At 44.6% G+C, this 20,488-nt stretch overlaps 1 protein-coding gene across 1 annotated transcript in view; it reads left to right on the top strand.

Annotated features, from left to right (window-relative positions):
* The first annotated feature begins 3,143 nt into the window (after positions 1 to 3,143).
* POLR1E (RNA polymerase I subunit E) overlaps positions 3,144 to 20,488 on the top strand; it is a 41,049-nt gene continuing 23,704 nt past the window's right edge. Inside the window, exons 1-3 of the mRNA XM_077251535.1 lie at positions 3,144 to 3,341; positions 4,858 to 4,949; positions 6,567 to 6,643. Coding sequence (XP_077107650.1) covers positions 3,284 to 3,341; positions 4,858 to 4,949; positions 6,567 to 6,643 — 227 coding nt within the window. The 5' untranslated portion in view covers positions 3,144 to 3,283. The remainder of the gene's footprint in view (positions 3,342 to 4,857; positions 4,950 to 6,566; positions 6,644 to 20,488) is intronic.

Genomic DNA, 20,488 nt, shown 5'->3' with positions numbered 1-20,488 from the left:
CATAGACAGATTCTATAGTATAATGCACCCCACCATAGGCAGAGTTTATATAGTATAACGCACCTCCCTTAGGCAGACTCTATAGCATAATGCACCCTCCATAGGCAGACTATAGTATAATGCACCCCATAGGGAGATTCTATAGTATAATGCACCCCCATAGGCAGACTCTATAGTATAATGCTCCCTCTTAGGCAGATTCTATAGTATAATGCACCCCCCATAGGCAGACTCTATAGAATAATGCACCCACCTTAGGCAGTCTCTATAGTATAATGCACCCCCATAGGCAGATTCTATAGAATAATGCACCCCCATAGGCAGACTCTATAGTATAATACACCCCCATAGGCAGACTCTATAGTATAATGCACCCTCTTAGGCAGATTCTATAGTATAATGCACCCCCCATAGGCAGACTCTATAGTATACTGCACCCCCCATAGGCATACTCTATAGTATAATACACACTCCCATAGGCAGACTCGATAGTATACTGCACACGCCCTCCCTATAGGCAAACTCTATAATATATTGCACACAACCCCTCCCCATAGGCAGACTCTATAGTATACTGCACACACACCCTCCGCATAGACAGACCCTACAGGATATTGCACACACACCCTCCCCATAGGCAGACTCTATAGTATACTGCACACAACCTTTCCCCATAGGTATACTCTATAGTATATTGCACACACACCCTCCCCATAGGCAGACTCTATAGTATACTGCACACACCCTCCCCATAGGCAGACTCTACAGTATATTGCACACACACCCTCCCCATAGGCAGTCTCTATAGTATATTGAACACACCCCCTCCCCATAGGCAGACTCTAGTATACTGCACACACCCCCTCCCCATAGGCAGACTCTATAGTATACTGCGCACACACCCTCCCCATAGGCAGACTCTATAGTAAAATGCACACACACCCTTAGGCAGACCCTATAGTATATTGCACACAACTCCTCCCCATAGGCATACTCTTTAGTATACTGCACACACCCTGCCCATAGGCAGTTCTCTATAGTATACTGCACACATACCCTCCCCATAGGCAGACTCTATAGTATATTGCACACTCACGCTCCCCATAGGCAGTCTCTATAGTATATTGAACACCCCCCATAGGCATACTCTATATTATAAAGCACACACCCTCCCCATATTCAGACCCTATAGTATATTGCACACACCTTCTCCCCATAGGCAGACCCTATAGTATACTGCACACACCCCCTCTCCAAAGGCAGACTCTATAGTATACTGCACACACTCACCCTCCCCATAGGCAGACCCTATAGTATATTGCACACACCCCCTCCCCATAGGCAGACTCTATAATATACTGCACACACCCCCTCCCCATAGGCAGACCCTATAGCATATTGCACACACCCCCTCCCCATAGGCAGACTCTATAGTATACTGCACACACCCCTTCCCCAAAGGCAGACTCTATAGTATACTGCACACACCCTCCCCATAAGCAGACTCTATAAAAATATAAAGCACCCCATAAAAACAATAAATCCAATGCTCACCTCTCTTCCTCCTGGTTCCTCTGCTGCTCTGAGTGCCCGCTCACCTCTGTACAACAGGCGCCGATTAGTGACATCATCGTGCCTGCTGTCAGTGTCGACGTCAGTGATGTCAGACGCTGACGGGGGGATGATAGGAGAGGAAGTGTAACGCTCCTTCTCTCATCAATGTGGTCAGCTGTATTGGCTAGATGCCGATACAGTTGACCATGTGATGATGGATGGGAGGGCCCACTGCTGGCACTGGGCCCACGACCGCCTGCTCAGGGGCCCCATGGCAGCCGGCAGCCCTGATCCTGCTCGCAGCGCCACTTGAAGCGATGGCCGGGGGACCACCACGGTGCAGGAACACTACTGTACACATGATGAGGTGCAAACAACAAAGGGTAGATTTATTGGAAGGCAAGGAACGAAGTGAATGAGGAAGATGCAAACAGGGGTATGCAATGGTAAAAGACAATTTACAAGAGTTATAAACTTTATCTTTTCCGTAAAATAGCACGGTGCTCCAACTATTACAGACTCAAAATATGTCTAACCAGCAAATGTAAACAATAAACGAGTGATGATGCTACTCTACGTATAACCTCCCTGGCCTTTACTAAGCAGGCCTCACGGCTCCCGTATACTGACTATTGAAGCCTACACTAGACCCTAACAGGTGCACCAAACAGGAACAGACTCACGGTGATGTTGGAGAATCAGCTCCAGTCCCAGGGGGGCCCCCAGCAGTCTAATATGGTGGTGCGCACGGCTTTCTGTCAGCTCTGTGAAACATGGTCTTCTCCTTGCTTCTGGATCATAGGGATGCTCCTGGTAACTGTAAATCCCTTTCTCTGTATCTTCATGGCTCTCTTGCAGCTATGTCAGGACACAGTTCTTCTCTCTTTCAGCTACCAGCACAAAAAGTCCTCTCTACAGCAGCCTCAGCTCACACACGCTGCTCCAGCTCCACACCTGCACTCTGCCAGACTAGTTCATCACACCGACTATTGCAGGGGAGAAGCAGAACATCCCATCACGCCAGACAAGGGAATGCAGCCTCTTAAAGTGGCAGCGTGTTCCTTACTGTCCATAACAGCACCACCCTCTTACAGTAGCGTAGTTCCGGGTGGGCCCCCTCAGAGCGTGGGGCCACTGCCCCCTCTGTCCCCCCCCCCCCCTCAGCTACGCTACTGCTTTGGTCTCTATCCTGCCTCTCTGATTAATGCCCTCCGTGCCCAGGTCATGCTGATCACAGGGAGAGCGGGCAAAAATGATGAGCGCTGCCTTCAGCGTCCAGCAACTGGGATCAGTGTGAACTATACAGGTTTTCCCAGGCGCCGGTACGTGTCACACAGATGCCACTCACTGACACGGATATATATCAGAGACCTAACACATCAGCCGTACTAGCTCCGACCAGAGATTACTGGCTAGCCAATATTACACACAGGACGTTTGCAATCCCTTCATTTATACAATGCTTTTTCTTGTACAGTAATGGCTGGGGCCTAGTTACTACCCCATATACTATGGCGCCTCCAGGCTGGGCACTATACAGCGGAATCCCAGCTTGCTATCCACATACCTGGTCTGTTAGTTGTGAGTGCAGTGCGCGGCAGTGACCAGCAGAGGGCGCAGGCTGGCGCACACACGGATGGCGGCGGGCAGTGGGCCCTCTCTATTGCACCTCAGTAGCTTGTTGACTTTCCTTGCAGGAGGAAGTGCCCGGAGCACACGTGTGTGAGACATGGCCGGGAAGGCGAGCTGGGAGTACCGAGGAGACCCGGAGCGGCCGGCATTGCTGGGTGAGACCTGGCTAGTAGCCTCAGCGCTGTCTAACAACATGGGGCTTTTTCTAGGAAAGCTGAGTCCGTTGTGGCCGGCACAGAGGTTGTCAGGTCTGGTGACTCTGCCTGGATACACATGGAATTGGTAGGAAAATGCCTGAGAAAGCTGGGTGACCACCTCAGTGATTTAACCCCTTTCCCACCTTCATACATGGGTGTTGTTGGCTAGTGCTTGTAAATATCGGCAATTTATTGTCATTTTTAGCCACTCTTCTGATATTAACACTGTTCTTTACAGCTTGTTGCCTTGGCGACCGGCCACCACTGCCAAACAGCAGAACCCGCGTAGTGCCTACAAGCCTGTTGGCATCGTGAAGCGCGCCGTTCCCTCCGAACCCCGTCCACCTCAGCGCAGTGGTGGTCTGTCTCCGAGACCACGAACTGGAAATCTTAATCAGCACTGAATTGAAAAAGTGGTATTTTTAACATCCGATTTTTTTTTTTCCTTTGGACCAAGTCAGTGGAAGGGAAAATCACAGTATGCAAGATGTACCTCTGAAAATCAGATGGCACTTCCCCATTCAACTCTATGGGTCCGTGGAAAAATATTGGACTGCACTCAGATGACATCCAAGTGCAGTCCGATTTTCAACACAGGAGTGAGCTTAGATCACTTACTGCAAGCTGAGGGGTTTTTTTTATGCTTACAAGCCTATACCGATGAAACCCTGAACAAATATTGCTTAAAATGGGTTTTTTTTCCCAAGTGTAAAAAAACAAAAACAAAGGGACCTCCCTGATATCAGTACCTGGAGTGGTGTGCATGGACTTCTCATTCATTCTACTGGTGGAATCATAACCAAAGCTTTATTGTTATTATTTATTTTAAACACCTCTACACATCTCCTATGTAGAGCTGTCAGCAGTTTTACAGGGTCTGTTGCCAGATTTGTTTAACCCTTTACCGCCCTATGATGCACACCATACCATATATCCTATGGGATGGAATGGGCACAGGGGCTGTGGGAGGGAAAAGGTTACCTAAAACTGTTCTGCAATGAACAGGATCACCGCTGTGTGTGATCCTGGCTGTTTAACTCTTTACATGCTGCGATGAGATGTTATCCCTTCCCAGCCACACAGCGTGAGGGTCAAAACAAAACCTGACGTGCATTTGATATTGCTGCATCAGTAACACCCCATACTATAAAAATAGTAATTTTGCATTAAAAAATTTTCCAGAACCTTTTTTTTTTGTAAAATACAACTGTCTGCAGAAATATAAAAAAATTGTTCTGGGGCTCCATTTTTTTTTAAAGTGTTTTTATTCGAAAGGTAAACATACAATTACATAAAATATAGATTAATTGATGTTTCAGCCAACCGCTCAGGTGTAAATGTGGATATTGGCACTGATCAATTTCCTCTCATTTTGGTTGGTTATGCCATTATCGCATCCTGCATATTTTTTTTATGACTGAAAGCTTTCTTGCTTATAAAGTAACGTTTTGGTAATTTTCTCTTCATTTTCCAGTCCAGTTTTCAAATGGAACAGTTCAGACTCACGAAAACGTTGTGTTTAATTTATATAAAAATAAAGACTCTTCTAAGAGGCAAAGAATACTGGTAAGACCAATCACTGCTAACCAACCTTATTACCACTTGTGCCTTTAAACGAAATCTGTCAGCAGGTTTTGCTACATCTGAGAGCAGGATGATGTAGGGATAGAGACCCTGATTACTGCAATGTGTCACTGAACTCCTTGCTGTATTGTTTTATAAAATAATTGTTCTATCTGCTACAGGTCTACCCATATACACGTTTTTAGTAAAGTGAACCTGTGAGCACAGTTTTTTAAAGAAAAGCCATGGCTGTAATGGCGCTGTTATACTGATTACATGGATACCTTTGGTGGTGAAATCAGCTTTGTGGTTCTCCTATAATCACCACTTTACGTTTTCTACTAATCGGATTTCGGTGCACAGGGGCCGGACTGTACACGGGGTCTTCTCCTCCTGTCTGTGATTTCTTCAGTTGTCCAGTCAAAACTGAGAAGTCTGCAGTCACTCTGTGTGACTGCAGACCTATGAATGCCCCGCAGGTTTCAGACCCGGGACCGGAGGGTATGTATGAGTTACACATACCCCTGCCAGTGGCCGCACCCTCGCTCCATACACTTGTATTGAGCCGAGGCTGTGTCCCGTCTAGTGATGCGGCCAGCCAATGGGCACCCACTGGCCGGGGAAATGTATAGTCTGAAACCGGCGAATCCCCGCAGCTCACAGTGCGTGCTGGGGGAATTCATAAGTCTGCAGTCACACAGAGTGACTGCAGACTTATCACATTGTGTTGTCTTTTTTTTTTTTGTTACTCATTTTGTGGTAAAAAAATGACTTCACAGCATGATTCTCCAGGTCAGTACCAAACTTGGATAGATTTATTTTTATCCTTTTTTTTTTTTTTTTTTGGATTACAAAAAAATAAATATTTAAAAGTAAAACAATTTTAATTTGTAACACCGCTTTACAGGATCCGTAACGTTTTCAATGTTACATTAGCAACGCGCTTTTATTGATAAAAATTTGGGATACATATGACTTTTTTAATTTTTTTGCATTGTTAAGGAAGGTGTGGTGCTTGAAAAAAAAAAAAAAAAAAAAAAATCACAATTCTGCCGTTTTGATTATTTTTTTTTCTTTGTTGAAGTTACCTATCCAATTTATTTTATATTTTGAGAGGACTTTTTTTATGGGGGAAAGGAGGGAAAATATTGTTTTGCATGTTTTAAAACTTTCTATTTTTTTTTACTTTGGTTCTTAATCCGATTAGGAGCCTTGAACGTGCGATCATCCGATTGTTTATATTATACACGGCATTACTACAGTATGCTGAGTACACTCCACACACCTTGACCGTCTAATTGGGTTCCCTGAAACTTGCCCGCACGGAAAATTGACCACACGGAAAATTGCCAATTGCATCATCACAAAGTTTCAGATCCATGATATTTGAGGTGCAAGGTGAAGAATGCAGCCGCATCCAGTCCGAGTACCGGCGGCAGTGGCGGGTATTGATGCGAGAGACTCGTGAGAGTTTCTCGCATCACACTTGCAAGTGTGACCCTGCCCTAAGACACATAATTGCACTAAAGACTGGATATAATATTTCAAGCCACTAGTCTTTCATAAATTAATAAATGCTACTTCTTGAACTGATGTTTTCCATTTTCTCTTGTTTTTCAGACTGCACAAACAGGAAGACTAAGTTATGTCGGTAAAAATTTCACACCCGAAGCATTGAAGTCCAGCTCATTATGCAGGTAAGATACACTAAAGCCACATTGAAATATAGGACAACTCAGCAAATCTGCGTTTTTTTGTTGTTTAACCCCTTCACCCCCAAGCCTGTTTTCACCTAAGTGACAGGGCCAATTTTTACAATTCTGACCATTGTCACTTAATGAGGTAATAACTCTGAAACGCTTCAAAGGATCCTGGTGATTCTGACACTGTTTTCTCGTGACATATTGTATTTTATGATAGTGGCAAAATTTCTTTGATATTACTTGCGTTTATTTGTGAAAAAAACAGAAATTTGTTGAAAATTTTGCAATTTTCAAACTTTGAATTTTTATACCCTTGCATTAGAGACTCATATCGCACAAATTAGTTAATAAATAACATTTCCCACATGTCTACTTTACATCAGCAAAATTTTGGAACCAAATTTTTTTTTTGTTAGGGAGTTATACGGGTTAAAAGTTAAACAGCAATTTCTCATTTTTTCAACAACCTTTACAAAACCATTTTTTTCAGGGATCACATCACATTTGAAGTCACTTTGAGGGGCCTATAGGATTTAAAATACCCAAAAGTGACACCATTCTAAAAACTACACCCCTCGAGGTACTCAAAACCACATTCAAGAAGTTTATTAACCCTTCAGGTGCTTCACAGGAATTAACGGAATGTGGAAGGAAAAAATTAACAGTTAACTTTTTTTTCCACATAATGATCTTTTAGCAACATTTTTTTTATTTTCACAAGGGTAAAAGGAGAAAATGGACCACTAAAGTTGTTGTGCAATTTCTCCTGAATACAGTGATACCCCATATGTGGGGGAAAACCACTGTTTGGGCGCACGGCAGGGCTCGGAAGGGAAGGAGTGCCGTTTGACTTTTTCAAACCAAAATTGGCTGGAATTGAGATCGGACACCATGTTGCGTTTGGAGAGCCCCTGATGTACCTAAACAGTGGAAAACCGCCACACAAGTGACCCCATTTTGGAAACTAGACCCTTCAAGGAACTTATCTAGCTATGTGATGAGCACCGTGAACCTCCAAGTGCCTCACCAAAAATTATAACGATGAGTCGTAAAAAAAAAATAAAACACATTTTTTCCACAAAATTGATCTATTAGCTACGATATTTTTATTTTCCCAAGGGTTATAGGACAAAATAGACAGAAAAAGATGTTGTGCAATTTTTCACGAGTACGCCGATGCCCCATATGTGGGGAAAAACCACTGTTTGGGCACACGTCGGGGCTTGGAATGGAATAAGTGACGTTTTGGATTGCAGACTTTGATGGAATGGTCTGCAGGCGTCATGTTGTGTTTGCAGAGCCCCTGATGTGCCTAAACAGTGGAAATCTCCCACAAGTGACCCCATTTTGAAAACTGAACCTCCCAAGGAATTTATTTAGATATGTGGTGAGCACCGTAAACCTCCAAGTGCCTCACTAAAAATTATAACGATGAGTGGTGAAAAAAAATAAAACACATTTTTTCCACAAAAATGATCTTTTAGCTACGATTTTTTTATTTTCCCAAGGGTTATAGGACAAAATAGACAGAAAAAGATGTTGTGCAATTTTTCACGAGTACGCCGATACCCCATATGTGGGGAAAAACCACTGTTTGGGCACACGTCGGGACTTGGAATGGAATATGTGACGTTTTGGATTGCAGACTTTGATGGAATGGTCTGCGGGCGTCATGTTGTGTTTGCAGAGCCCCTGATGTGCCTAAACAGTGGAAATCCTCCACAAGTGACCCCATTTTGAAAACTACACCCCTGAAGGAATATATCTAGAGGCATAGTTTTATAGTATTGATTATAATTCTTTTGGTTTTACTGGTGTATGAATTTATAATGTGGTGCTATGTGTAAGATGTGCGAGGTACATCAGATAATAAAAGTGTGTTGTGTCAACAGGGTATAAACTAATTTTATTAATTTGTGGACGTGTGGTATGCTTTAAAGCAATCCTTAATGCAAAGGCCAGGTTTCTCAGGGCAGGTTTCACAATAGTAAATTGTGTCCTTTCGGATTCCCCTCTTGGAGCATACTCTGCACCGTTTTTGTGATCGTCCTGTCCTCGCTGTTTGGGGAGCCTGTCCTGGGAAATGTTGACCTGGGACAATACGGGCACTATCAGATTCAGAAGTACTGGGACCCTCACCTCCATGAGTGCCAAACATTAGGGCCTTGATGACTACCTCCTGAAACTGAAGGAAGGTCCGCCCTGTATTGCTTGTAGATCGGAACAGCACAAAATGTGCGCGGCCAATTTTTTGTACCATACGTAAGCTTTTCGCATGGCACTGTATGGTTGGAGGACCTGATCTGAGAGATCCACACACCCCCATGTACCGATTGTAATCCAGGATACAATCTGGCTTTGGGACTTGTGTTGTGGTCCCACGAACAGTGACAAGGGTGCTATTGTCATGGTGTATGGTGGTCAGGATAAGGACATCCCTTTTGTCCTTATACTTGACCACCAGCATGTTGTCGCTGCTTTTGGCTCTGCTTTCCCCTTTTCTCAGCATTTGCCCAATTAGCGGCTTAGGGAGGCCTCGCTGATTTTTTCGCACGGTGCCACATGCAGCTGTACCTTTGGCAGAGAGGGCCTTGAAGAGTGGGATGCTGGTGTAAAAGTTGTCAATGTAGAGGTGATAACCCTTATCCAGCAGTGGGTGCAGCAATTCCCACACAATTTTCCCACTCACCACCAGGATGGGGGGGCATTCAGGGGGGTTAATCTGGGTGTCCTTACCCTTGTAGACCCTAAATCTGTGGGTGTACCGAGGTACTCTCGCACAGTTTGTACAGCTTTACTCCGTACCTGGACCTCTTACTGGGCAGGTACTGTCGGAATTTTAGCCTCCCTTTGAAATGAACGAGAGATTCATCAATTGTGATGTCCCTCTGGGGTGTGTACGCCTCAGCAAATTTTCTGCTGAAGTGTTCAATCACTGGCCGAATTTTATATAGACGATCAAAGTTTGGATCGTCTCGGGGAGGACACTGCGCATTATCACTGAAATGCAAAAATTTTTGGATCCCTTCAAATCGTGTCCTTTTCACGGCCATGCGGAATACCGGTGTACTGTAGAGAATGTCAGTACTCCAGTATTGCCGAAGCTTTGGCTTTTTGATTATGCCCATATGCAGCACAATTCCCCAAAATGTCATCATCTCTGCTGCATTTACGGGGGTCCATCTGGCGTGTGATGACGTGGGATTTGGGGTGAAAAATTGTTGCGCATACAGGTTTGTCTGGGCCACCATAAGATTTATTATTTCATCACTGAAAAATAATTTGAAGAAGTCAATTTCAGTGAGGCCTGTGGTGTCAAACTGGATTCCTGAGCTGCTGCTGAAATCCGGAATGACGGGCTGAAAATTTTCAGGGGGTGCAATCCATAAGGAATCGATTGCTGCAGGAGTTGCCTACGGCGCCTTGTTGTGGGTCCTTCCTCACCAGATGAGGAGGAATAGAGGAATATGGGATCTTCCTCACTGGCTGTATCCGTGTCGGACGCAAGGATGGCGTAAGCCACCTCTGGTGAATAGCGCCTTGTTGACGAATGGGCCATTTTTTTCCCCAATCCCTGGGGATGTGTGTGTAAGGCTACGTTCACATTTGCGTTGTTGGGCGCAGCATCGTCGACGCATACCGACGCCTGCATCATGCGCCCCTATCTTTAACATGGGGGGCGCATGGACATGCGCCGGTATGCGTTGTACTGCGTTTTACGACGCATGCGTCATATAGACGCACAAGACAGGGCGCAGGGGACGCTACTTGTAGCGTTATCCCTGCGCCGAAAGTCCTGATCTTTAGAATCTTATGACAACGCATGCGTCGCAAAACGCTGCGTTGTGTACATGCGTTGTTGGTTGCGTCGCGTCGCCGACGCTGCGCCCAACAACGCAAATGTGAACGTAGCCTAAGTGGTGCTTTTACACGTGTAAAGTGTGGGGCTTGTGTATAGGGTACTCTTTATTATAACCAATCAGAGAGAGAAAAAACAAGTAGTGAGAAAAAATGTAGAAGAAACAAGATGAAAAGAAAAAGCAGATGTAAAAAAATAAGTTTGTATATTTAAAAAAAAGTATAAATTTACCCTACGTAACTAAATCTTTTTTTTGCAAAAGAAAAAATGAACGCCACTAACAGTGTGACGTACGCTCCCCTAATGCACTTGCTAAAAATTAGGCGACGCAACTAGTTATTCTTTTTACAAAAAAAAAGCGAACGCCACTAACAGTGTGACATACACTCCCCTAATGCACTAGAGATTATCCGGCGATAGCAGATTTTTTTATGCAAAAAAGACACTACCTCCCTACCTATAAAACTACTCTGTACAATTTTTTTTTTTCTAAAAGATGATCGGTCGTCACTAACGCTGTGACGCCGGCTACACTAACACGCTACCACTAAACTACTCTGTACAATTTTTCTCTAGTAACCCCCCACGACAGCACACCTGGAGGATGTTACCCCTTTCCTAATAGGGACAGGAAATGACAAAGAGGTTAAATAACCCCTCCCTCATCCTCCCCCTCAGTGTTTTTTCCTGTCCCTACTAGGGATGAAGAGGTCATCCCAGGTGTACTGTGCCGGCAGCGGTCACCGGGGGAAAGAAAACCTAAACGCTGGGCAGCTGGGGAGCGGATTTTCCTCTCTTCCCCGTTCGCTGCTCCCGTCTCCTCTGGACTCGGGACATCCGCCACCAGTCCGCACCTCAGGGCAAGGTCTGGGCGGCATACTTCGGCTGCAGACCGCTCTGACGCTCTCCAGCCTCTCCTCTCCTCCGGCGGTATGCGCGCGATGAGGACTTCCGGTCTGAAGCCGGCGGCAGGATGTGACGTCAGACGCCGGCCGGCTTCAGTATTCAGGAAGGTCCTTTTGCGTTTCACGCTGGAACGCATGATAGATGGCGTGGATGTCGGCGGCCTCCCCCCACATCCGGACATTGGAGGAGGAGGTCCTCTCACAGGAGGACAGGTGCTGTGTCCGGTTGCCTATTTAAGAGCCCCGGACAAGTAAGACATCTCAGGTAGGACCACTGTGTGGTGAAAATCATGGAGATGTCGTCTGCCTCGCGCTCTGCTCTTGCAGATCCCAGCACTATCCCGGCCCCAGTAAGTAATCTGGCCCAGGGTGTCCACTCCCTGATGCAGGTTGAAATCTTATGATTCCTCCTCCCCTTTATTTCAGGGGGACAAGGAACCTGCATCAGGAAGCAGATCCAAACCTACACGCAAATGCGCAGTTTGTGTAAAGAAGCTGTCCTTCATACAAGAAGACATTGTGCAAAGAATGCACAGAGAAGATTATTAGAGAAGAGCAGCCATCTCTCATGGAAGAGATTAAAGGCTTGAACCAGCACGAGATCAGAAGCTCTCTGGCCACACTTCCCCAACCCACACCCTCCCCCAGTGCTCCTCCGGAAGCTAAGAAAAGAAAACTTAATCCAGAGGATGAAGGGCAGGAGGAATCTCAAGGGGAAATGTCGGATGAACCTCCAGAGGAAGGTGAAATATCCTTAGACTCAGAGGCTTCTCAGCAGGAGAGATATTACTTCTCCTCCAGTGACATAGAAGAACTCCTCACAGCAGTGAGACTATGGAAATTGAAGAGGAAAAAACGGCTCACTCAGTACAGGAAGAAATGTTCAGGGGTCTCCGTTCTAAGAAGAAACAAGTATTTCCCGTTCACAAAAATATCTGTGACTTAGTTCTAGAAGAATGGGAAACCCCGGAAAAGAGGCTGACCACCCCAGCAGAAATTAAGGATCGGTTTCCGGTAGATGACGACACTGCTTCATGCTGGTCGGAGATTCCAAAGGTGGACATCCAGATCGCTAGGGTAGCTAAGAAGACACGCTACCATTTGAAGATGCCTCCCAGTTGAAAGATCCTCTGGAACGTAAAATGGATGGGCTTCTAAGAAAATCATGGGAGACGTCAGCATCCTTACTGAACATTAATTCGGTATCTACCTGTGTGGCTAGATCAATGCACCGCTGGCTGGGGCAACTAGAAGAGCACCTGTCCTCAGGCACTCCCAGAGAGGATATTCTAGCCTCTCTTCCTATCTTCCAGAAAGCGACTAGATTTCTAGCAGATGCCTCAGCTGAATCAGTGAGGGTGGCAGCAAGATCATCACGGTTGTCAAATTCCGTAAGACGAGCACTCTGGCTGAGATCTTGGTCTGGGGACATGACTTCAAAAATGAGGCTGTGTTCTATTCCTTTTAAAGGAAAATATATGTTTGGGCCCGCCCTGGATGATCTACTGGAGAAGGCTTCAGACAAAAAGAAGACATTGCCAGAACCTAGAAACCCTAGGAAGAGACCCTTTCGCTCTCAACAAGAACATACTCCTCAATACAGAGGGAAGGGCAAGTCGGGGCGTTGGAGTTATCCAAAAGGAGGGAAAGACAGAAATCTCTTTCTTTCCCAACCCCAAAAATCAAAGAAAACAATGACGCCACCATGGTAGGGGGTCGTATCTCAAGCTTCCTCCCATACTGGCAAACAATCTGCTCAGACCAATGGACCTTAACATGAGTCAGAGACGGAATAAAAGTAGAGTTGATATCATATCCTCAAAAGATGTCAAAAACAACATCTTTACCCACACCAAAGCTACAATCCACATTGATAGTGGGAGTACAAGATCTCCTAGCCAACAAGGTGATCTCCTCAGTCCCGGAGAACGAGAGAAACAGAGGGCATTATTCAAATTTATTTCTAATAAAGAAACCAAATGGGTCCCATCGAGTGATAATCAACCTAAAACCTCTGAATCAATACGTTGCCTACAGAAGGTTCAAGATGGAGTCAGTAAGATCTACGGTACCCCTCATAGGACAAGATTTCGTCATGGCGACCATAGATCTACAGGACGCATATTACCACGTCCCAATCCATCCAACTTATCGAAAATTCCTAAGGTTTGCAGTCGCCAGGGGAAAAGACATAGACCATTTTCAATTCAATGTCCTCCCGTTTGGGCTATCCTCAGCCCCGAGGATCTTCACAAAGATCATGTCCGAAGTAGCGGCCTACATCAGAGGTCAACAAATATGCATAATTCCATACCTCGACGACCTCCTGATAGTGGCTCCCTCAGTTCCCATTCTACAAGAACACCTTCAAAAGACAGTCCAGATCTTATCGTCCCTAGGCTGGATAGTGAACCACAAGAAATCGGATATGGTTCCGTCAACATCAAAGGTCTTTTTAGGAGTCCTACTGGACTCTCACAGCCAAACATCTTTCTTAACAGAACAAAAACGGACCTTGCTTACAGCAAAAATAAGAACGTTGCCGGACAAGAAGATAGTCTCTCTAAGATGGGCCATGTCAGTTTTCGGGTCCATGACATCATGCATCCAGATGGTGTCATGGGCACAAGCCCACACCAGAGTTCTCCAAACTCATATTCTGTCAAACTGGGACGGATCCCCAGATTCTCTGGACAAAAAGATCAGAATACCACCACATGTAAAATCCTCTTTAACGTGGTGGCTACGAAAGGTGAACTTAATCAAAGGAGTTCCCTGGTCGCAGGATCCAGCAATCTCTATAACAGTAGATGCCAGCGAGAGAGGTTGGGGAGCTACGGTGGCCCAGCACATATTTCAAGGGGACTGGTCAGATGAGATAAGCAATCGATCCTCGAACTTCAGAGAACTAAAGGCGGTGGAGGAAGTTCTCAAAGCAGCAGCAGTAGCTCTTGTTCAAAATTCCCATATCAAAATCTACTCGGACAACGTGACAACAGTTGCCCACCTTCGCCATCAGGGAAGTACAAGACACGAGGATCTAAAGGCCATATCAACCAGAATATTTTCCTGGGCCGATGAACATGTTCTCTCACTTTCGGCCCTACACATAAAAGGGGAAATAAATATACAGGCCGACCTCCTGAGCAGAGAAAGAATCCATCCAGGAGAATGGGGTCTAGACCCGGAAATTTTTCAATTTTTGGCCAGGAAGTGGGGACAGCCAGAAGTGGACCTATTCGCAAACAGTCAGAATACAAAGGTGGACCAATTTTTCTCACTAGATCCAACCAATCCGGGGCTAGGTGTGGACGCATTGGCCCAACCATGGACATTCTCACTGGCATATGCTTTTCCACCGTTACCAATTCTACCAAAGGTCCTACAAAAGATAAGGACAGAAAAGATCAGGGTAATCCTAGTGGCTCCATTTTGGCCCAAAAGAAGCTGGTTCGGGACACTCATCAGCCTAAGAGTGGATGGACCGATAGCACTACCCCCGGTCAGGAACCTTCTCTATCAGGGGCCAATACTTCACCCAGATCCCGAGAAATTACACCTGAATGCCTGGCTTCTGAATTCTCAATTCTGAGGACCGGAGGGCTATCAAAAAACGTCATTAGAACGCTACAGAAGAGCCGAAAGATAGTAACCAATTCCATCTATCAGAAAGTATGGAAGACTTTTATCACATGGTGTGCTCCTGATCGGCCTAACCCACACCGGCAGAACCTAGCCAGGATCTTGGATTTTTTACAAGATGGGCTAGAAAAAGGTCTCAGACCCAGCACCCTCAAGGTACAGGTGGCGGCCCTGAGTTCGTATTTTGACCAGCCTTTAGCCGAACACAGATGGATAAGAAGATTTATGAGGGCAGCATCCCGCATATCTCCAAGATCCATAAATATAGTCCCATCCTGAGACCTCAATATAGTCCTAAAAGGACTTACACTACCACCTTTTGAACCCTTGTCTTCAATAGGAATGGATAGACTGGCCTGGAAAACCACCTTCCTGGTAGCAATAACTACAGCCAGGAGAGTAGGTGAACTACAGGCCCTGTCAATCAATGAGCCCTACATGAAGATTTCACAAGATAGACTTAGACTTATTCTGCGTTTGGATCCATCCTTTCTCCCAAAGGTCGTGTCTGAATTCCACAAATCGCAGGAGATAATTCTCCCTTCCTTCTATCAGGAACCAAAGAATGAGGAAGAACAACAGTTCCATACTTTGGACGTTCGGAGAGCGGTACTTTATTATCTTCAAGTTTCAGACAAAATTAGAAAGGATCAGAATTTGCTTATTCATCTTCACAGACAGAATAAGGGGAAGAAGACTTCCAAATCTACAATTGCCAACTGGATCAAGAGAGCAATCTTGGAGGCTTACCAGATCCAAGGGCTTCCACCACCAGAAAAATTCACAGCTCATTCTACCAGAGCAACAGCTGTCTCCTTGGCCGAGAAAGCCAGTGCATCCATTGAGCAAATTTGCAGAGCTGCCACGTGGTCCTCGGTCCATACATTTTCCAAACATTACAGGCTAGACCTGATGTCAAAGGAAGACTTGGCCTTCGGAGAAAAAGTCCTTAGAGCTATAGTCCCTCCCTAAATATTACTCTTGGGTACTGCTCCAGGTGTGCTGTCGTGGGGGGTTACTAGAGAAAATAGAATTATTCTTACCGTTAATTCGGTTTCTAGTAACCCACCACGACAGCAGGAGTAATCCCTCCCTTTGCTTAATATACGTTCTGGAAAGAATAAATATAATTTGAAGCATTCCTTCTCCTGTGGTCCTTTATAATAACACTGAGGGGGAGGATGATGGAGGGGTTATTTAACCTCTTTGTCATTTCCTGTCCCCATTAGGAAAGGGGTAACATCCTCCAGGTGTGCTGTCGTGGTGGGTTACTAGAAACCGAATTAACGGTAAGAATAATTCTATTTTTTTTCTCTAAAAAAAAAAAAAAAGACCGGTCGTCACTAACGCTGTGACACCAGCTAATCTACGTCTAAAACTACACTGTACTAACTACTATTATATTTTTGTAAAAAAAAAATCGGATGTCTCTTAGACTGCGAAGTCCGCTACACTAACTAGCTAAAAAAATAAAAAGTCCTGTGGCGCAGTCTCTGTTCAGCAGTGATACTGATCAAAGAGCTGCAGACACAGGAAGAGCACGAATGCTCTGCACGGGACGCCGCGCACAGGAAAAAGCGCAAAAAAAGTGCGCTAAAAATTGAATTGGAGTGGGGAAGGGGGCTACTGGAACAGGGATGGAGGGACGTCACCAAACACTGACGCCGGCTACGCTACCTTGTTACGTCTAAAACTACACTGTACTAACTACTATTTTTTTTCTGAAAAAAAAACAAAAAAAACGGACGTCGCTTAGACTGCAATGACCACTACGCTAACTAGCTAAAAAAAAAAAGAAAAGTCCCGTGGCGCAGTCTCTGACCAGCAGCGATACTGATCAGAGCGCTGTGGACACAGGAAGAGCACGAATGCTCTGCGCGGGACGCCGCGCACAGGAAAAAAAGTGCAAAAAGTGCGCAAAAAATTCAATTGGAGGGAGGGGGTACTAGAACAGGGATGGGGGGATGGGAAAGGGGTGGGGGAGGTGCTGCTGCTGTGATCACAGGCCTCACACAGCAGGCAGTTGGCAGCAGAGAGCACACAGCACGGAGCACAAGCTGGAGCAGGACGCTGAGGCAGGAGATCGCCGGGTTGATCACACTGGCCACCAATAGATTCCTTCACTCAGGTCAGACAGAGGGGCTTGGACAACCGCTCTGCACTCCAAATCTGAGAGAAAGATGGCGTGCAGGGCGGTGATCGGTATTTTAAATTAACCCCTTTGGCGCTGATTGGCTGAACAATAGCTTCTAGCCAATCCGCGCCATAGGGGTTAATCAGGTGAGATGACGTGCAAATCACCCCATCTACTTTGACGGCTGTGATTGGTGTGACGTCACACAGCACCAATCACAGCCTGTCACATGCTTTTTTCAGCACGTTTCTGGACTTAATCAGAATCTGTGAAAAATCTCCATTTTTTTTTCTAACTTCCACGTCAGAAAGGGAAATGTTTCTGAGGGTGTCCCAAAAGTGTTGGAGAAATGTATGCTTGGCAGATGGAAAAAATATCTGGGCTGCATTTTTTTTTTTGGAGGGGAGGGGGGGACTAAGAATATTTTCAGCCTGTTTCTGAATTCCAGAGAGGGTGAAATGTCTGTGAGTGTCCAAAAAAAAGTTCTGTGGCTCTCTCGGAGAACACGGTCACACTCAAACATGCATTTCTGTGGTTGGAGGCATATTGTGAATAATTAGAATAATGGCTATGCAATGTGTATTGGGGCCTTGAAGGGGTTATCCCACAAACAAAAGTTAATTTTAATCGATAGATCTTGGAATAATAATAAGTTCCACAATTGGATGTGTATAAAAAAATGTTCCTGTGCTGAGATAATCCTATAAATGTGCCCCTGCTGTGTACTGTGTAATGGCCGTGTCTGACCGTACAGGGACATGGTCTGATCATACCACATCTCCTGGGAAGGGGGGAAAGCAAAAGAGTATACAGACAGGACAGCAGGGGATCACAGCTGATTCTTTCTGTGAGGCAAAACATTTCTCTGCCTTTTATAAAAACAATGTTTTACTTCAAAGAACCATTTACAGTCCCATGCTGTAATGTTTGTTCACTCTATACTGTATTTATACTCTTATTATTATTACTGTTTTGCGTCCTCCCCTGCCCAGGAGCTGTGGTATGATCAGACCAGGTCCATGCACGGTCAGACACAGCCATTACACAGTACACAGCAGGGGCACATTTATAAGATTATCTCAGCACAGGAACATTTTATATACACACATTCAATTCTGGAAATTATTATTATTCCAAGATGTATTAATTAAAATGTACTTTTGTCAGTTGGAAAACCCCTTTAAGTATTTTTTTTTATTTCTTGATGTGGCTTACTAACACTGCTGATGGCTAGGACTCTGCTTATAATCTCACACTGTACGTGAATGTCAGATTGTACCACTTGCTTGTTGGCTGCACTCGCATGTACAGTGGCGACCAATAGTTTTGCTTTTTTTAAGTGTGATTACTTCTGTCTGGTTGTTGTGATGCCATTTTCCTGGTGGTTTTAGTAAACCGGAAGCAAATGGTTGTCTGCTATATGGATGAAAATTGTTTGATATGGTTTTATCCCCTTGTGTGTTAGTTTTGTACATTTGCTGGGCCAAATGTTTTGCATATTTTGTTATGGGTAGTAGAATTTTGCATAATTTTTTTTTTTTGTCTTTTTTTTTTTTTTAACCGAAAAACACAAAAGATAACCAAATGTATCACCAGATGTCAGGAAGCTGCTTATGCTGAAAGTGAAGTAATGGAAAAAGCTAAAAATAGTTAGCTATGGACTTCAACTGCTCTTAGAGGCAAGTTTCACATATAATAAAGAAAGAAAAATAAAGTTATTAAACAGATGATAAACCTAGAAGTGGACGACCACGGAGAACTTCCTCCAAAGTTGTTCACATTTTTAAGACAGTCTTAATAATGTCAGTATCTGATGTCCATAAAAGTGCTGTACAGATTTCGCATGAAATGATGGAAAAATATTGGGTCAGTGAGTCGCTAAACTGTGGAGCGATGGCTAAGAGCAGTAGGGTTGACTGCACGAGTTAGTCAAGAAGCCTTTCATATCTGCAAAGAACCAGAAGGTCCAACTTGAGATTGCCAAAGAACACAGCCAATGGAAAGAGTCAGATTGGTCTAAGGTGTTGTGGTCTGATGAATCCAAGTTCAATCTGTTTGGTAGTGATGGCAAGCACTATATATACCGCCTATTTGGAAAATGTATTGATGTAAGATAACAAACACCTACAGTGAAACATGGTGATGGTAATGTCATGGTTTGGAGCTGCTTTTCTGCATCTGCCATTGGCCCTCTGCATTGATGAAACTATAAATACTACCATGTACAAGGATATACTGGAGAATGTAATGTTGCCACATGGTAAAACCAAAGTAGGCAGGGGCTGAAGATTTCCATCAAGACAATGATCCTAAGCACACATCCAATTTATATACAAAAGAAGTTGCTCTCTATCGTGCTAAAGCATGTATACATGGAATATATGAATAGCAATACTGCTCTGGATAATAAGAAAAGCTTGAGACGCTTAGCACATAACTTGGCAAATTCATGCATGCCCAGCAACAAACGACAAGGTCATCTCACGCTTCTAGGACTTTGTATCTAGGGTGAATACCTCTCTTAGGCTGAAGTCTGAATTCCTGGGTAAATGTGGATACCTTTCTCAGAAAAAACTGTATTTATGAGTAGGTAGGATCCTGCTGTAATTAAAGGGAACCTGTCACCTGAATTTGGCGGGACCATTTTTGCATCATATGGGCGGGGTTTTCGGGTGTTTGATTCACCCTTTCCTTACCCGCTGGCTGCATGCTGGCCGCAATTTTGGATTGAAGTTCATTCTCTGTCCTCCGGAGTACACGCCAGCGAAAGGCAATATTGCCTTTAAGCTACATTTATGTTGACATGAAATCTGCAGGTCCCCCATGCCCTTCAAACCACCAGCATTTGTATATTCCTGTATAAATTCCCTGCCTAGCAGTCCTTTTATGTTTCACACACATAGACCTTTTAGAAAATGTATTTCTAAAGGCCATTTATCATATGCAAGTTACCTTTTGACTAGTTGATGGGATGTTTGTTTCCTGAGACTACATTTGAAAAAACTGACCGTCACATCCAAACATAGATCAAGTGTGAACAGGTGCTGAACCTTAGAGTCACCAACTCCTATACAGTCAAGCAAAAAAGGCAGCACACTGCAGCGCTAACACATGAAAAAATGAAACACAGAAATTGAACTGCATTACTGCACTAAAAATATGAAAAATGAGAGCGTTTAGCGCATAAAAAAGGCCAATTTTATGTGTACCTGGTAGCCACTTTACGGCATCTCTCTTATACCAGGTCCTGCGCTATCCTTCCTCGCTGAGAATAAACATCTCCATGTGAATGGGCACCT

Source organism: Ranitomeya variabilis, chromosome 1 (genome assembly GCF_051348905.1).
Source record: "Ranitomeya variabilis isolate aRanVar5 chromosome 1, aRanVar5.hap1, whole genome shotgun sequence".
NCBI classification, from domain to species: Eukaryota; Metazoa; Chordata; class Amphibia; order Anura; family Dendrobatidae; genus Ranitomeya; species Ranitomeya variabilis.
This window is presented reverse-complemented; position numbering and strand designations above follow the sequence as displayed.